General features: G+C 39.9%; 1 protein-coding gene across 2 annotated transcripts in view; it reads left to right on the forward strand.

Moving 5' to 3' along the window:
* GAPVD1 (GTPase activating protein and VPS9 domains 1) overlaps nt 1-19,413 on the forward strand; it is a 3,238,556-nt gene that overhangs the window by 1,173,283 nt on the left and 2,045,860 nt on the right. For both annotated transcript variants that reach the window (XM_044058337.1, XM_044058338.1), the window contains exon 8: nt 10,998-11,127. In XM_044058337.1, the coding sequence (XP_043914272.1) occupies nt 10,998-11,127 (130 nt within the window). The remainder of the gene's footprint in view (nt 1-10,997; nt 11,128-19,413) is intronic.

Consider the following 19,413-nt stretch of genomic DNA (forward strand, 5'->3'; position numbering starts at 1 on the left):
CCTACCCTTGGTTTCGGCAGTGTTTTGTTGCAATTTGTGTTTCTTTGGTTCTCGCTTCTCCACTAAACCATCAGCTGCCAAAGTTTTGCACGAAAAGGTTTCATCCCACAGCTTGGAGAGTGGATGCTCTTTCTTTCAATTGGAGCAATCTTCATGTGTATGCCTTTCCACCTCTGCCTCTCCTCCCAAAGGTACTTCTGAAGGTCAGACAGGACAAGCCAAGGATGATTTTAATAGCTCCAGATTGGCCTCGACAGCACTGGTACCCATTACTAAGGAGTCTGGTACGGACGCCTCCATGGCCTTTGCCTTCGATTCCGCACCTGTTGTCACAGGAGGACAACCATTTGCTCAATGTCAAGCTTCACTCTCTGCACCTAACAGCCTGGCATATTCTGTTTTGAACCATAGTGGGCCTCCACTTCCTCAGCAAGTTTTGAATGTTATTTTGGAAGCTAGAAGGCCTAGTACAAGGAAAGTGTACGCGGACAAATGGAAGAGATTTTTATTTTGGAGTGCAGCAAGAGATTTTGATGTTTCTGGGCCTAATTTGAGTGTGGCTCTTCAATATCTTACTGAGTTACTGGACAAAGGTTTGTCTTTCTCTTCTATTAAGGTTCATGATGCAGCAATTTCGGCTCACTATGATTGTGACCCACCATTGTTTTCTCATCCTTTGTTCAAGCAATTTCTTAGAGGGGCAAAGAATATACGACCCCCACGAAAAGCTCCTGCTCCTGCTTGGGATCTCAATTTTGTGTTGGAGAAACTCACTCTACAACCTTTTGAGCCTGCAGCTACTGCTGAGTTGAAATATTTATCATGGAAGACTGCTTTTTTATTGGCCATTACCTCTGCAAGAAGGGTGTCTGAATTACAGGCCCTTATGGCGGTTGAGCCTTTCTTGATTTTCCATAAGGATAGGGTATCATTACGTACTAATCCTTCCTTTATGCCTAAGGTGGTTTCTAGTGTGGCTTTAAACCAAAACTATTCATTTGCCTACTTTTTATGCAAATCCTCAAAATAAAGGGGAAAAGATTTTGCACACTTTAGATGTTCACAGGCAGTTGCGTTATTATCTGGACAGAACTAAAGGGTTCAGGCAGTCTCAGCAGTTGTTTGTTTCTTTTGCTTTAAGTTCTCAGGGCAAGCCTGTGTCAAAACAAACTATTTCTAAGTGGATTGGGTTTTGCATTGCCTTCTGTTATTCCCATCATGGCAAGGAGATTCCAGCTGGGATTAGGCCTCATTCCACTAGGGCTACTGCCACTTCAACAGCTTTTTTGAGGGGAGTGGCAACCAAGGATATTTTGGAGGCAGCTACTTGGAGTTCTGTGCATACTTTCTCTAGGCATTATCACCTGCCACTTTACTCTAAGTCCAGGGCTGGTTTTGCCACTGCTGTTTTGCAGGGCATTTTGGCGGCTCCTGCTTCCTTGTAGTTAGCCATCCTCCCTTACCTCTGCTTTGGGATTCTACCCAAGTGTAAGGACTGCAGCAATGTGAGATGAAGAACATAGTACAGTTTTGTACCTACCATAAATGTAGATGTTCAAAGATCCACATTGCTGCAGTCCAATTTACCCTCCCTCCTTCCCCTCTGTAGTTAGAGGTGGTTGTGTGGGTTGGGTTGTACTTATTGTGTATATTGTATATATTGTACATATAGTTAGTGCAAGGGTGGTTGGTTGGTTGGTTGCTGTCTTTTGGTTTTGACCTTTATTTTTAGGGTCTTCTGACATCTGGGGCAAGAAAAGACTGAGGATATGACGTCGGTCATGCGCATTTGTACCCTGACGTCCTGACATCAGTCAAATGCGTCCTGACCGACGTCAGCCTTATACTTTGATATTCGGGCCGACCGAGGACAGCGGACTACCCAAGTGTAAGGACTGCAGCAATGTGGATCTTCGAACATCTACATTTATGGTAGGTACAAAACTGTACTTTCTCCTTCATGCAGATTGCTGCTTCTTCAACTTCCCTTCTAGTTGAAACGCTGAGCGTGGAGCCACGCTTAAATGCACAATCTACCTCCACAGATGGAATACCTTCAGGAGTTTCTGTCGCTCAATTAGAACCAGTGGTACGAAGGAAGACAACAGGATACAACAGTGGCAATCTGCATGAAGGAGAACAAGACATTACATCACTTCGCCTCCCCCTTCCTTTTCGTCAGGATCAGAGGCAGAACTGGACTCCACATCAAGGAACCAGGAAGCGGAAGATGTCTGGAGGGCAGTTCGAATTCCAGAAGAAAATGCTGAAACCAGTAGTGAGGACTTGATAGTGAATTTATCTACATATAATATATCGGATAGTGAGAGGAGAATATTAAACAAGGGTTTGTCTTTTATTCCCTCACAAGGAGTTGATGTAAGTAATCTTATAGTGGACATTAAATGCTTTACCAGGAATATAGCACTTGGTTTACAGTTTGGTAATAGTGATTTAATTAATGCTGATACTAATTTATTCAAAAAACCATCAGTATATACTCCTGTTTTACACCCACTACTTGATAGTTTTGAGAAAGCGTGTAGTAATGATTTTTTAAAATTGTTTGAGGGAAATGTTGTTAAACCTGATTTTTACAACGTCACTAAAAATGAGAAAATGGCATTACATGATTTGCAGAATAATGCAGATATAGTAATAAGACCAGCAGATAAAGGGGGAGCTACTGTAATACTTGATACTAATTCTTATAATAGAGCCATGCTAGAGATGCTCTCAGATGTAACTACCTTTAAAAGGCTAACTAGATTAGATTTAGATAAAATAATTAAAACAGTGCATGCAGACTTGTATGATATGTTGATGTGTGGCATTATAGACAGTGATTTGTATAAGTATTTTTTAATAGAAAAACCTGTGATACCGACTATAAGAGGTCTCCCCAAGATACATAAAACAATGGTTGACCCTCCCCTCAGACCCATAGTATCTGGCAAAGGTTGGTTGACAGAGACTATGTCTATCTATGTAGAGAAAAAGCTAAGACCTACAGTAGACTCTACTGAATCTGTATTACGTGATACTAAATTTTTAGAAATTCTAGCACCTTTTAATAAAGATAGAACTGTAAGAGAGTCAGACTATATGGTAACATTGGATGTAGTGTCTCTATTTACCTGCATTCCCAACGAGATAGGTCTTGAATATTTAAGACTATATTTAATTAATAAAGGGCTGTGTAACAATCAAGTTATTAGAATTACGATGTTATTAGAGTTGGTTCTTAATTATAATGTTTTTACCTTTGGAAGTGACTATTATCTTCAGATTAAAGGTGTAGCTATGGGCACTTCATGTGCCAACTCTTATGCCAATCTTGTGTTAGCTTATTGGGAAAGCGTCCATGTGTGGGAACAACTGAATTTCTCTAAGTACATTAAATGTTACAAACGTTTTGTTGATGACGTTTTTCTGCTTTGGGGAGGTGATCTGGAAAGCTTAGAAGATTTTGTTTCTTATATCAATGGAACTACCACCTTCCTTACTCTAACAAGCACAGTTTCACAGGTGAAAATAGATTTTCTAGATGTTACGTTGGAGAAAAATAATGGTGTTTTTGAGACTAGAGTATTCAAGAAGCCATGTAGGAGGAATGCCATCTTGCATAGAAGCAGTATGCACCCAGCGCATGTGCATAAGAATATTGTCAAGAATCAGTTGAAACGATATTCACACATAACCAGTGATGATCATGCGTTTTCGGAAGCAGTTGTAACTGTAGAACGTGATTTTGTAGATAGAGGCTATAGAACTCATGATTTTCTTTTGAAGGAAGACATAGGACGTGAGCAGTTAGGATTGCCGTATATAAAGCATGATGCCAATGTTAACAAGCAGCCTGTAGTTAAGAAAGGAAATAGGAGAAGGGTAGTTATTCCCTTTACTAATAATATTACCTCCATTGTAAATATTATTAAGAGGCATTGGAACATCTTGCAGTTAGATGATAGTATTAAAGATATAGTAGGTGAGAGACCGGCCTTTAGTTATAAAAATACTAAATCACTGAAAAGGATGCTATGTTATGAAAAAATACCTGTCAATAGGATTACTTCACAGAGAAAGGGTACCTATGCCTGTCGTACTTGCAATCAATGTGACTATATAATGAATTCTAATGTCTTTGTACATCCTGATACCAGGGTCAAATATGAGTTTAATGAGTATGCAGATTGCAAATCAAGGAATGTGATTTACTTGGCTACCTGCAAAAAATGTCAATGTTTTTATGTAGGTAAGACCAACAGGACATTGAGGGAAAGAATTAGGGAGCATCTCTATGCTATTCATAGAGAGAATGAAGGGAATGCTCTTGCTAAGCATACTCTGCAGAATGATATCACACATGCATTTAGATTCATGGTTATAGGACAGTTACTAGAGACAGAAAGATTAGGTAATATTAGGAATAAGACAGAGAGAACGGAAGCTAGGTGGATAATTAAGCTAGCTGCAGATAAGGGGCATGGCCTTAATAAGTTATCTTTGAAACCATTTTTAGTAGATAGAGCATTTGTGCATTAAAAAATTTTTTAGCAAGTTTTTGATATGTTTTAAGTGTGCTTCTATATGTATTCTCATATGTATCTTATAGGTATTTTATAAGTATCCCTATGGGTATATTTACATATATTTTTTAAAATATATATCTTAAGAAATATATATATTTTTATAAGTATTTTATGGATATCCTTATGAGTATTATTATAAGTATATATTTTTATACATATATATATTTGTATTTACATCCCTAATGCGTATTAAAGTAGTTTTATAAGTTATTTATATATATTTTTACTGTGAGTTTATACCTTTGTGTATATATATATATATATATATATATATATATATATATATATATATATATATGTATTTCTCTGCACCTTTAAAAGTGGATGAGGTGATTTAATGTGATTTTACATGTGATACTGATGAAGTGTGCCATTGGTGCTTTATGAGTATTTAAATGTGATGCGTTTCCTGCACTATGTTAAAGTCTGATGAAGCGTTCTTTGTAACGTGAAAGCGCTTACTTCTATGGAATAAAAGGATATATTTTACTTCTTTCACCTGGTTTGCTTCGATTGTTGTGGCGTATCTACCTCTTATACTTTTGGACTTTTTTGTGTTTTTTGAGGTGATACCTTACCCTGTTTTTGATCTGTTTTTTGGAAATGTTGTAAGTAATTTATTTTTTTTAAGCTAAATGTTATTTTAAGTATTTTAATCGTCATTCTGTTATATAAATAGGGGAAACTTTTATAAGGTTACACATAGAAGGACATATTTTATGGCATCACCATTTGTAGTTTTTTAACCATGTGCTGCAGTTATAACATTAAAACCGTTTCTAATACTTCTTTGTAAATATACTGTAATAGTAAAGAAGGTTAAAGAAATATGATAGATTGCTGTGTCTGAATTATTTAATGCTTGTAGCAACCACTGCATAATATAACCCATTGGTAAATTAGTTAAAGCTGCAGCCAAACTGAATGACATCACTCAGGCATTTCATTCATATTAGTTTACTCTAACTTATATATACCATTAAGCTAATTTTGTAAAGTTGTATTGTAAATAAGTTGAATATAGATAAATGATAACATTGTATTCTCACCAACAAATGTAATAGATATGCATTATAATAAAACATGCGTGTGCCATTAGATTACATTTTCTGTATATAAAAATGTTTATTCCATTTTTATTTTTGTGAAGAGTTATGATGAATGGTTATTTGACTGATAGCTATGCAGTGTTGTCTTGTTTAGATTTCCGCTGAATAACAGTTATTCTTATTAATATTATCACATTTAAGTTAATATAATAGGAGAGAATAAAAATTCTTTAGTATTACACATTACAGTGGTGTTATTGTAAAGGCTTATTTTTAGTTAGAAATATATAAACCCATGTTTAATTCTTAATTATCTACATTTATATTGACTGGCGGTTAACACCTTTTTCATGAATGAAATTTTCATATACAGTAAGCCTATCATGTAATATTTATGTACTGTTAGGGTAAATTTTCTTAATATATAAAATGCTGTATTCTATGTATAGAGATGCGAGTGGCTATTTGACTGGTAGTTACCACCTTATCCATGAATGAAATTTTCATCTACAGTAAGCTATCACTTAATATTTATGTGCTGTTAGGTTATATTTTCCTAATATATAAAATGTTTTCTTCTACTTTCATATAGTATAGAAATTCAATGGCTGTTTGAGTGGTAGTTTACCACCTTATCCATTAATGAAATTTTCATATACATTAAGACTGTCACTTACTGTTTATCTCTCTAGGTAGATGATTCTTCTTTATTCGCATGTAATATCTATTAAATATTTACATGTTTGATAGAAGTAGTAGCAAAATAGTGTTTATTTTTGACACGGTATGGTTAGGAAGAGGCTTGAATGGAAAATTTATCAAGCCTGGAATGTTATGTTCCATGTTGAGGGATGTAAATGCTCATTATTCTGTAGTCTTTTTTTATTTTTTTTTCTTGTTCATAAATACTTATATTCACATTTATCAGTCAGTATTCACAAGAATAATATTGTATACAAAACAATGTCTATTTTAAAGCGCCTTTCCTAGAATGTCAGTTGATTGAACAATCCGATACAGATGTAGTCTAAACAAATACTTAACACTGGTTATTATGGATTATATGTTCTATAGAGATGCCATGTTTAACATGTTAAATGATGCCCTGTTTTATTGAAAAGTTGATTGTCAACAGGTACATAAATGTAATATGTCCATCTATAATGCTTTATTTGCGTGTTTACAGTGTCACATTATCAGTCTAGATTTGTTCAAGTATTTTGTTATCAAGGACCCAGTTATACCTGTCATACAGGGACTCCCTAAAATTCACAGACATCCAGTTTTGCTGCCCATGAGGCCTATTGTGTCAGGGAGGGCTGGTCTACGGAGCCCCTTTCTATATATGTCGAACGTCACCTAAAGTCAGTACTTAAGAGGAATAGTAATATTTTATTAGATACTAAACAATTTTTGAGAGATCTTTATGCTTACACTAGGTCTCTAGGAATGGCCAGGAGGATGCTGTTGTTTAATATGGATGTATAGTCTTTGTTCACTGTTATCCCCAATGGGATAGGCATAGAGTATTTCAGGCAGTATGTAGTAGAGGATGGCTTGTATGATGTACAATGTGTTGATTTATTGTCGTTGCTCAAGGAATTGATTCTTGAGAACAACAAATTCATGTTTGAGAATGTTCTGTTTAAACAAGTGGATGGCATGGCCATGGACACTTCTGCTAATGGCTACGCCAACATTGTTATGGCCATGTGGGAAAAAGAGCACCTCCTGAGGGAATTTGAAGGGTCCCTGAGATTTTATAGGAGATTTGTGGACGATCTTTTTGTCCATTGAGAAGGTGATGAATTGTCCTTTGCACCTTTTTTCTCCTATTTAAATGGGAGTACAAATTTCCTCAAATTTTCTATGAAAAGTTTGTCTGATGCTATTGATATTCTGGATATGAAGGTGATCCAGAAGGCTGGAGGGCAGTTTGAAACAGAGGTCTTTAGGAAACACTGCTATAGAAGCAGCTACCTTCATAGGAAAAGCATGCATCCCCTGCATATTTTTAAAAATATTGTAAGAGGACAAGGGCTTAGAACATCTAGGCTAACAGCCAATTGTATGAAATTTGAGGGGGAATTTGATGATTTAAAGGCAAGATTTTTATAGAGAGGTTACGCTGAAGATGAGGTTCAGGGAACCCTGATGGAGGTATCTGGGAGTAGAAATATGGAGGGTAAACCCTATTTTTCTGAGGGGGACCCACTGCCGATGCCCAGGGGAGATGCCTGTAAGCCTATGAGAATGTCAGTTACTTACTCTAGTAACATTAGGTTATTACAGGACAATCTACCACAGGAACTGGAACATATGTGCTGATGAGGACATCAGACAATTGGTAGGGGAAGTTCCAAGATACACCTTTAAGAATAAGAAGAATTTAAAAAGGTTACTTTGTGGACCTCAGTCCCAACAAAGTGCATCACAGAGCCCTAGTATGAGTAATTTTGGCACGTTTCCTTGTGGCAATTGTAATTTATATATGCATGTGGATTCTAATGGTGAGTTCCTGCATCCAGATTTGAACAGGGTATTCAAATTTAGACTTATACTGCGGTGGTGGTGCTGTGGTAGCGTTGTCGCCTCACAGTTAAGAAGTTGTCCTGTTCGATTCTCAGCTAGATCGTTTTCTGTGTGGAGAGAGATGCATGAATGGGCGTACCTTCGTTGAAGATTGTGCTTCAGGGCTTTCAACTCGGCACGTAAAAATCTACTGCCAATCATTAGCTGACCGGAGTTCTGCTGTGGCGACCCCTAACCGTGAAAAGCCGAAAGACACAACAACATTCAAATTTAGACTTAAAGCTAATTGCAATAGTACTAACATTGTTTACTTGGCACATTGTTCAGTCTGCACCTCTTTTTATGTTGGCATGACAACACGGAGGTTAAGGGATCCGATGAGGGGAACACCTCTGTGATGTAGGGAGGATGGCAGACACTAATGCTCTGGCAAAGCATGTTGGGAGGTTTAGTGCCACAAACACTTTTCATTTCATGGTAATTGACAGGGTTGTTAACTGTAGAGGGGGAGATGTCAAGTTGAAGACGGAGACTAAGGAACAAGAGTGGATAGTGAGACTCTGGGCAAATATGGGAAAGGGTCTCAATGATAAACTGAATATTAAGCCCATATTGTTAGCTAGAGACCTAAAAAAGTAGTTGGCAGCTTCCATGTCCTGTTATTTTAAGGTTATATATGAAGTGTGTTTTTAAACTTGTATTTTTATTATATTATGTTAAAATATTGTTACAGTGATGTTATTGTGAGAATTTTGTGTATAGAAAGTTCAATTTTGATTTATTATGCATGTTAATGTTATTAACTGGTTTTAGAAGGAAATTTTGTGTTTGAATTTTATCTGGAGAAGAGTTTATACTGAATGTAATATGACTTTAAGGTAGGAGGGAAGGGTTATACATTAACATAATTAATTGAACGGTTGGGTATATAACCTGAAGAGCTTTTCATTGCATTGTCTGATGAAGTGGCTTAGTCCACGAAAACACTCACCTGTTATTTGTCTTTGGATTAAAAAGTTTGTTTGTGTCTTTCGGCTTTTCCCGGATAGGGGTCGCCACAGCAGAACTCTGGTCCGCTAATGATTGGTAGTGGATTTTTACTTACCGGGTTACCAGCCTTGACGCACAACTTTCAATGAAGGCACGCCCCATTCACGTATGCCTCCACACAGAAGACGCTCTAGCTGATAATCTAATAATAATTCCTCATAATTGATAATTTATAAAATCATAAGAACTGAATTTGCTTCATCTGACAGGTCATTCTGGTCATATTCAACTAAAATTAACAAAGAAGAATTTTCAAATAATAAAAAACTAATTCTGAAATCGGCAGTGAAAACGTCTTCCCCATAATATTTACATGTAAATTTATGCATAGAAATTTTCTCACACTTCAAAAGATAGCAGTTATGTGTGTGTATGTATATATATATATATATATATATATATATATATATATATGGATAACACAAAATGTTGGAGATGTGAGATAGTTCTTAATGCTGATTGACAAAGTATGATAATTGGTTGTAAAATAGTTCTTCATTTTGGACTGACTTCAGAAACTTTTGTAGAGCATTATGGTTGGATAAATGTAACATCTCAGATTCTCTTATATTATTTAATGCACCTATACCTGAAATGATTCCAGTATCACAAATACCTCTTCTTTGAAGTATTCTAGCAATAGCTAGAAAAAAAACATTGCAAAAAACTGGAAAACGAAGACTACTATCTCATTCGATAATGAATTTATCTGTTTAGCAAAATTAGTATGTAATAAAATACTTACAAGAATGAGAGCTAAAAATGTGACACAAATTATTAGTTTGGGAGAAATTACAAAACTTACTAGAAAAGTATTATATTAGAAATCTTTTGAAATTTGTTATGGACTTTGTAAATAGTGTATACATAGTTTCATGTGATTGTTAATTGTTGTGTAATTGATTATTATTTTGTTTTAAAATCAAATGCGTTTTTAAAAAAATTTATGATCATTATTTTCTAATCAAAACCAGATGATTATATCATCTTAAAACGGATGTCATGATTAGTCCGTCAAGCTTCAGTTTGCTGTGCTGTATTCAAGGTGAATTGTTTGACTTCCATTATTCAAATATAAAACAACTTGGTTATAATTAGGGATCAAGTAGTCTTTTGTGGTGAGAACAATGAAATGGTAATGTCTGCATAATGACATGAACATTGAAATAGTGGGATTGCAGTATGTAAGAATTTTTCACCCAAAACTGATAGTGTAGAAGGAAGAGATGATGGGAAGAATTCTTGAAATTCAAGTGTGGGTAAGACATATAAACAACATTGCATGCTTTTTGTGCGCATGGTTTAAAATCTTTTAGATTGAGAATTTTCCACCTTCATCATAGTGAAGTATTTGCTGTGTAAAGGATTTTTCGGTGTGCAGATGTTTGTGTATAATTGCAGTTATTTTTGGTGAAAGAGTCTTGAAAACTCTGGATGTACTTGCATAAATGTGAAATCAGTCAAGTTAAAATCACCTTGTGTCTTGTGGTGCTGTACACTGAAGTGGTTTAGTTTTTGGTATTTTTGAAACAGAAAGGATGTAGAAAAAATGGAAGGAGCAACTGTTTGAGAAGGAAAGGATATGCATTGCTTACATGAATCTCTTTCCATTAATCTTTTTTTTTTCTTTTGGACATCCTGTTACTCAAGTTAAGAATGAGTGATATCGCCTAGAAACTTGGCAAATGAGTGAGAGAGAACTTAATGCTGCTAAAGTGTAAACGCAGACTGCAGAAAAAATAGATTAGTTAAAATAATGTTTTTGTTTCTTTAGGTAATGAACATGCAGCTGACTGGAGGTGGACAAGGAGAAATACCAGTAGATGAAACAAAACTTCATGGTAAACCTGATAAAACCCTGAGGTTTTCCCTCTGTAGTGACAACCTTGAAGGAATATCTGAAGGTGGGTTGGACAGTACTCTATATATGTATGTTGTTATGCTCTCTTAAATGTAGAGGTACCTGTTAGCTTAGTCTAACATTGACAGCCACTGTGGATTCTTTGCACTTGTTTAGGCCCTGGTCTGACAGTAGCACAGTGTTTTGGATTTTTTTTTTAATTTAACTGTAAGCTCTTCTGTTTGTTGCTGAAGTAAATATAATTTGATCTGCACATTTTTGTATATGTAGCACTAGAATTTAAGAGTACTGTTATTTACAGAATTGATACTATTATATATATTTAGGATTTTCATTGGGGTACCACTTATGATAGATTCAGACTTTGTATTTAGTATCTTTATTGGCTGTGAGGACTAATAACTGTGGTGGTGGTGCTGCGGTAGCATTGTCGCCTCACAGTAAGACGTTTTCCTGTTCGATTCTCAGCTAGAGCGTCTTCAGTATGGAGACATGCGTGAATGGGCGTACCTTCATTGAAGGTTGTGCGTCATGGCCTGCAACTCTGCACGTACAAATCTACTGCCAGTCATTAACGGACCAGAGTTCCGCTGTGGCGAACTCTAACCGGGAAAAGTTGAAAGACAACACTGGCTGTGAGGACTAACCAGATTTAAAAACAAAATGCATTAATTTGTTAGCATACCTTTCAGTTCCTACTAATTTGTTTTGGTCATTTATTTGAGCTTTGTTTTGTATATATTGTCCTCAAATAATCAATGTTAAGTTGTCAATCTCGCCTTCATTCTTGCTGGATGGGTTCGGAGCCAATCCTCGGCTCCGACTCGGCCAATACTAAAAGCTCGAGAGCTAATTCCACCGGCTCGAGGCTCCCCTATATCCCACAATGCTAGGCGGTAACTACTCAGATCTCGTTTGCCGCTATAGCTGACTAGGTGCTTTTTTACCGGCTCAGGCAGGTTAGTGGATTTTTACCTTTCAGGTAGTACTAATTCCCCCTTTTTTTCTTTAGTCTGATATTGTTATTGTTAGTGTTAGTGTTTAGTTCTATCGACCCTATTTTTCGATTCCCACCCCTCTTATTTTTGTTGTTCTAGGCCTTCGGCCCTTCCCTCACCCCAGTCCCTTTTTAAGTAGTGTTGTAGGGGCTTGTGTGTATGTGTTTTTGGCTACTTATCTTTAATTTGTTAGTGTAGAGTGTCTGTGTGTGTTTGAGACAGCCTCTCTTCCTTAATGTCTAAGGATAAGGTCTCAGGCTTCAAGAAGTGTGACTCGTGCTGTCAGAAGATGTCTCTGACAGACGGTCACACTTCTTGTGTGTATTGCCTGGGACCTGTGCACCTGCAGGACTCATGTGCTGTCTGCCATGGTTTCAGCCCTCGAGTCCTGCAGGAGCGCAAAAACAAGCTCATCTTACGGGGCTTGTTAAAGCCTGAAGGCCCCCCGACTCAGTCCGGGTCGGGGAAGCCTTCGAAAACTTCAAAGCAGTCGACTCCTGCTCTTGAGTCGACTGTGGAGAAGTTGAAGCAGGCTTCGTCATCGGCTCCGGCCGGAGCCGATGTTCTTAGGCCTCAAACAGTTACCTCTGCTCCGGCTGGAGCCGAGGCTGATAAGTCTTCATTGGCTCCGATACCATCATCGGAGCCACTTTCCAAAAAGAGGTCTAGATCCCCCTCCATTGGATCTATTCTTAGGCCTCTTACCGTTACTTCGGCTCCGGCTGGAGCCAAAGCTAGTAAGTCCCCATCGGCTCCGATACCATTATCGGAGCCATTTTACAGAAAGAGGTCCAGGTCCCCCTCCATCGGATCTGTGCACTTGGCGCCAGGATCCCCTCTCCTTTCGGAGCGGAGTCACAAAACCCATTCCTCTCGGTCTTCCAGGTTGTCAGACCATGATTTGCAGAGGGTGGTGAGTAGACTTCTTAAGTCCGAGGCACTGGCCCAAATGCTCCATAGCCCGACTCATCAGTCATTGGCTATTCCCATCCCAGATTACATTCCTCCTCCGACTCCTTCGAGTTCGGAGCAAAGGCTTGTTGGAGCCATGACTGTCGGTGCGTCGGATCCGATACCTTCCATTTCGGCTCCGTCGTCTGCTCCAATCTCCTCTTTGGAGGGATCTCGGCGCCGGGCTTTCCTCGTCGGCTCCGAGGGGGCGAGTGGCATCGGACCCTTGTCCGACCCCGCTCTCCCTCTCGGGGCTTCGGCGCTGGTAAGTTCGGCTCCGACATCGGCTTCGGAGCCATCTCTGTCGGTGCCGGGAGGGGTCATTGTCTCTTCGGAGCGAGGGCCTTGCCTGACAGGGATGCCTTCGAGGTCATGCGGAGCGTGCTAGAACCAGGTTCTGCCCCACAGTCGGCTCCCTCAGCCCCTCCATCTACAGTGCCTGCGGTGATTTCTTCTCACCCCCTTGTCTCACACCGCAGAGAACCAACTCCTCAAGATTCCCCATTGGGAATTTCCTCCTCTTCCGAGGTCTCTCCTGACCCTGCAGGAGATCCCCCTAGGAAGAGGCAGTGCAAGAGGAAGCACATTGACTCCCCTGAGTCTATCACCTCTGACACTGACTTAGAGGAATCGAAGGTCCCTCGTTCCCCCTCTGAGGATGTCTCCTTTGCGGACATCCTTGAAATCCTCAAACAGAGGGGGAATTGGCCAGCCCTTAACCCTTAGGAGGATGAGTCAGTGTATCTTGTGGCGTTGGTTCTCGCCCTTCTACCTCCTGGGTGTCCCTCCCTTTGACCCCTTATGGAAGTGGTGGCAAGGAAGGCTTGGACGGCTCCTGACTCAGTGGAACCCACCCCGAGGAGACCATTCAAATTTATCACTGCCCCCTCAGACAAACAGTTTTTATCCAAAGGTGTCCCTGTTGATGCCATGGTGGTGGCTGCGGCCACAAAGAAGGAATTAGCTGATCCTTCGGTTCCTGTCCATCCTCCTAATAAAGAATCTAGGACCATGGACAGGTACGGCAAGCGGATGTTCTCGTCAGCGACCTTTTCAATGCGGTCGCTGAACTACTTAAGCCACTTCACCCGTCTCCAAAGAGATTTACTCAAGGATTTGGGTGAACTGATGAAGGATCCTACAGCTGAGGGGTTCAAAGACACAATGAACTCCCAGTTGGCAACCCTAAATTCAATTGTGAACTCCTCCATGCGGCTAGTCTCGTACGCAGCAGATGGAGCGAGTAGATCCGCAGGCACAGGAGTTGCCTTACGAAGGCACGCCTGGATGCGGCTATGCAACTTTGCGGACCCTTTCAAGGCGTCCTTCACCAATTCCCCCTTTGATGGATCATCTTTGTTTGGTCCACAGGTGAAGGATACATTGACCAGGTGCGAGGTGGAAGGTAAGACTCTCTCTGCCGTAGGAGTCCGTTTTTCCACCCCTTCTAGACCCTATCCCAAAGGTCAGAGGGGAGGAAAGATGTGGTTCCGAAAACAATCCCAGGGAGTCTCATCTGACGCACAAGGCCGATTCCCCTCTAGAGGCAGAGGGGGGAATAATAATAGACGCCGCCCCAGAGGCAGAGGAGGTCCGCAAAACCAGGGTAGCAGAGAGGTGTTCTCTGACAAACCCTTTCAGCACCCCTGAGGGGCTGCCTGGCTGTCCACCTTCTGAGGCAGTCGGGGGAAGATTATCACTGTACACAGAAGCCTGGCTTTCCCTAACTCAAGACAAATGGGTACAGTCGATCATATCCGAGGGTTACAAAATTCCCTTTATTCACATTCCAACTCAACCAAAAAGATCCCTTCCAGACGTTCCACCTGGTCTAAGGGAAAAAGCAGCATTAGAAGTGTCAAAGCTGCTATCAAAAAGAGTCATCCAATCAGTCCCAGCAGACCAGCAAGGATCCGGAATCTACTCCAAATTCTTTTTGGTACCGAAAAAAACAGGGGACTGGAGACCCATTCTGGATCTCAGCCACTTAAACAAGTTTGTCAAAAAAACAAAATTCTGGATGGTCACGCTACAGTCCATCCTACCCTTCTTGGGTCAGGACAATTGGATGTGCTCGATAGATCTTCAGGATGCGTACTACCACATCAAAATGAACCGACGCTCCAGGAGATATCTCCTCTTCAGGCTGGGAGCCAGTCACTACCAATTCAGGGCCCTGCCCTTTGGTCTCACTACAGCCCCCCGGGTGTTCACCAAATGCATGGCAGTGGTCACGGCTCACTTGAGGCGCCAGGGATTCCAGGTGTTTCCATATCTGGACGATTGGCTCCTTACTGCCACCACCAGACATCAGCTTCTCCTATCCAGGGATTTCACCATTCAAACCTGTCAAGCTCTAGGCATTTCAATAAATTTCGAAAAATCTGCCTTGTCAGTCTATTAGTTTCATAGGCGCCAAATTAAATACACAGACCCTTTCAGCCACACTCACAGAGAAGAGGGTTTTAGACATCCGGAACCAAGTATCCCTTCTATTGCAATTGGTCAAAGTCAATGCCAGACTGGTATTGAAGGTACTAGGACTCATGGCAGCAGCTATTCCCCTTCTCCCCTTAGCTCGCTTTTACATGAGGATCCTCCAATGGATGCTCTTTACCCAATGGTCCTTTCAACGACTTCCAATGTCCCATACCATACTGATAACTCAAGTATGCAAGAATCAACTGTCTTGGTGGGTCACGTCACCTCAACTTCTCCAAGGAAGACCCTTCACTCTCCCCCCTCCAGTTGCCACGTTGACAACAGATGCCTCCCTGATCGGGTGGGGGGGCATTATCAGGGCAGGACAGTCCAGGGCACGTGGCAACCCTTCGAGTGCCACTTGCACATAAATGTCTTAGAGATGAGAGCAGTGCTTTTAGCGTTGTAAGCCTTTCACGACTCTCTTCCCAAAGGGACTATTGCAATTCAAACGGACAACATGTCCGTGGTGTGGTACATCAACAAACAAGGCGGAACCAGATCATACCCTTTATGTCGAGAAGCAACTCAGACTTTGGCAATGGGCGATCTCCTCTCAGCGTTTTCTGATAGCGACGCATATTCCCGGGAAATCCAACGTCATTGCAGACAAGTTGAGCAGAGCAATTCTCATGCCACACGAGTGGTCTCTAAAGAAATCAATTCTAGAAGAGGTATTTCTAAGATGGGGCCATCCTTGCTGCGATCTTTTTGCTACTCCCCAAAACAGCAGGTGTCAAGACTTCTTCACGCTCTTCCCGTTACCAGGCCATCCCACCAGAGATGCTCTAGTCCACGATTGGCCCCGGGGACTTCTGAATGCCTTTCCGCCTTTTCCACTGATACCTCAACTAATTCAGAAAGCCATCGCCTTGAGAGTGACTATGATCCTCATTGCCCCTTACTGGTCTCGACAGATATGGTTCCCCTTTCTTCATCGCTACCTTTTGGAGCAGCCTTGGCATCTGGACCCAGTACCAGATCTGATTACCCATCAGTCGGGTCAGCTGCACCAATCTCTGTCTTCCCTAAACCTCACAGCGTGGTTTCTCCAATTCCTACCTTAGCCAGGCTTCCCTCAATATCTCGCTCGGTCCGAGATATCTTGATAGCCTCTCATAAATCCTCTACCCGGAAGATTTATACTAGTAAATGGAAACGTTTTTCCCTTTGGGCATCATCGAAAAACATTGATCCTTTTACTGCACCTATCCAGTCTATTTTAGACTTTCTAGCAGAACTTTTTCATTTAGGATCTTCTGCATCAACCATTAGAGTTCAGTTGGCTGCCATATCAAATTTTCATGTTGGTGTCTCAGAATCCAGCATCATGGCTCACAAACTCTGTAAAGCCTTCTTAAGAGGTGTATTTCTTCTCAAACCTCCAATCAACGACCCTCCTCCTCAATGGGATTTAAACTTGGTTCTGGCATCTTTAATTCTTCCCCCCTTCGAACCAGCGGCTTCATGTTCTCTGAAATTGCTTTCTTGGAAGACACTTTTTCTGGTAGCTATAACTTCAGCGAAAAGAGTATCAGAACTCCATGCTCTATGCAGTCGCCCTCCTTACTTAGTTTTTCACAAAGGCAGGGTATCTCTCCGGACTAATCCATCCTTTTTACCAAAAATTTCTTCTCAAATTAACCTAAACCAAATTATTGATCTCCCCGTTTTTTTCCCTAACTATTCAAATAGGTCAGAGCAAAAGCTGCATTTTTTGGATGTTCATCGCCAACTGAGATATTACTTTGAACTAAACAACTCAGGAAATCTGATCAATTGTTTCTGTCATATGCAGAAGGAAGATTGGGCCTTCCAGTCACTAAAGTATCTCTGTCTAGATGGCTCACGTCTACAATTACTTTCATCTATGAGATCAGGCATCAAAAATTACCCTCAAGACCTAGAGCTCATTCAACTAGGGCATTAGCTACATCCATAGCCTTTCAGGACAGGTTGCCAATAGACTCAATTTGTGCAGCAGCCACCTGGGCTTCTCCTCATACATTCATTTCACATTACAAATTGGACATGGTTTCTAGAAGCCGTGCCAATTTTGGTTCCACTGTTCTCAAGAGTCTGTTCCGATAGGCCACCCGGGATAAGGTGCTAGGGACGCAGTCCCATCCAGCAAGAATGAAGGCGAGATTGACAACTTAACATTAAGAAGTTATGTACCTACCATAACGTTCCATGTTAGTTGTCTTCTTCTCGCCTTCTTTCTTGCGTCCCTCCCTCCTTCCCCCAAGCCTGGACAGGAATTCTTTTGTGTTTCTTCTTCTGAAATTTGTTACTCCATTCTTGGAGAATAGTATTGCTTGGTATAGCTACCAAACGAGATCTGAGTAGTTACCGCCTAGCATTGTGGGATATAGGGGAGCCTCGAGCCGGTGGAATTAGCTCTCGAGCTTTTAGTATTGGCCGAGTCGGAGCCGAGGATCGGCTCCGAACCCATCCAGCAAGAAAGAAGGCGAGAAGAAGACAACTAACATGGAACGTTATGGTAGGTACATAACTTCTTATTTATTCTTATGAAAATTATTTCCTCTGTCTTTTAATAATCCCATTTGTATGTTTATTTCCCTCAGTACTTAATTTACAATTAGGTTAATCTTGGTTTCCATTTTTGTTTTTTGCTGCTAGCAACATTAAACTTAAGGCCTAGCTATGTTTTGACAATTGTAAACCTAGGCACTAATTCAATAGCATCACCTCCTTAGATAATATAATACATTCCTCCAACAACCATGTCAGGACATTCTGTAGAGATCCCTTAAACTCTGTTAACTCTATAGATTCCTAGAAAATGTGTTCCCATTTTTCTGTCCAGTTTCCTTCACATTTCTACTGTCTGCCCTCCATCTGAGGGAAAATCTGAAGTCTGCTTCAGTACAGAAGTACCTATGTAAACATTTCCGTGCAAATATCCCAAATTTCCTGGACTTTGTAACTTACCTAAGGGTCTTACAGCTTTGTTGCCATTGATCATTTGTAATTTATTGTTCTAATCTTCCCTCCCATTCCTTTTTTTATTTCAGAAGGTGATTATGTTTTCAGTTCTCTGTTTTTAAATTCGTTTTGTTTTTAATTGTCTTTAGTTTATTGTTTGTATTGTGTATAATTCTTTTGAAAGTGTGACTGACCCACAGTTGCTTAAATTTAAAAGTTCCAACTTAGTATCCTACATCCTTGTTCTACACATTAGGACAGTGCATTTGCACATCCTGTAGACCACATATTTGTTATTATAGATGGGAAAAGTATAGAGAGAGCTTGCTTTGAGTGCCAACAAAGATGATGTCCAGTAATGTGTACTTTGCCCCTTACAGTGCATCTTTTCTGTTTTGCTGGCGTTATAACTTGATTCCAGTTTAAGATGAGGATGGATTTAGATTTCATTCTTGTTTTAAGGATTAGCAGATTAAAGATTTAGATTTTTATCTATTTAATTTGTAGAATCTCATTTGACAGATTCACATGTTGAAATATTTCCTGTTAAAGACATCCATGTCTTTCATTAGTTTTTTAACATTTCTGACCAGAATTACCCATTGGCATCATTACTCTGTCCCTGTCAGTGTACACATTATTATCTTATGACTGAAGATTTTCATATAATTTTCCTTCTTCTGGATTCAGACTCATGTGACCCTTCGTTGACTTTTTTTAAAATTTCTCTTGTGCAGAAAGTTGAAAACTAGTCCAGTAAATAAGTGGATTTGGCCAAGAAATGCTTTCAGTAGTGGGTAGAAGTAACTGAAGAGACTTGTTGGCTATCTTCCCATATTTTACATTTTTTAGTGTAGTAGTAACTGGACTGTTTACCACTAAATCATAAGAAAACCAACATGATTCACTTTGTTGCAGAATATATGATCCATTTCTTAAATGTTTTATGA

Source organism: Protopterus annectens, chromosome 16.part0 (assembly GCF_019279795.1).
Source record: "Protopterus annectens isolate FY-2018-M chromosome 16.part0, PAN1.0, whole genome shotgun sequence".
Classification (NCBI taxonomy): Eukaryota; Metazoa; Chordata; order Ceratodontiformes; family Protopteridae; genus Protopterus; species Protopterus annectens.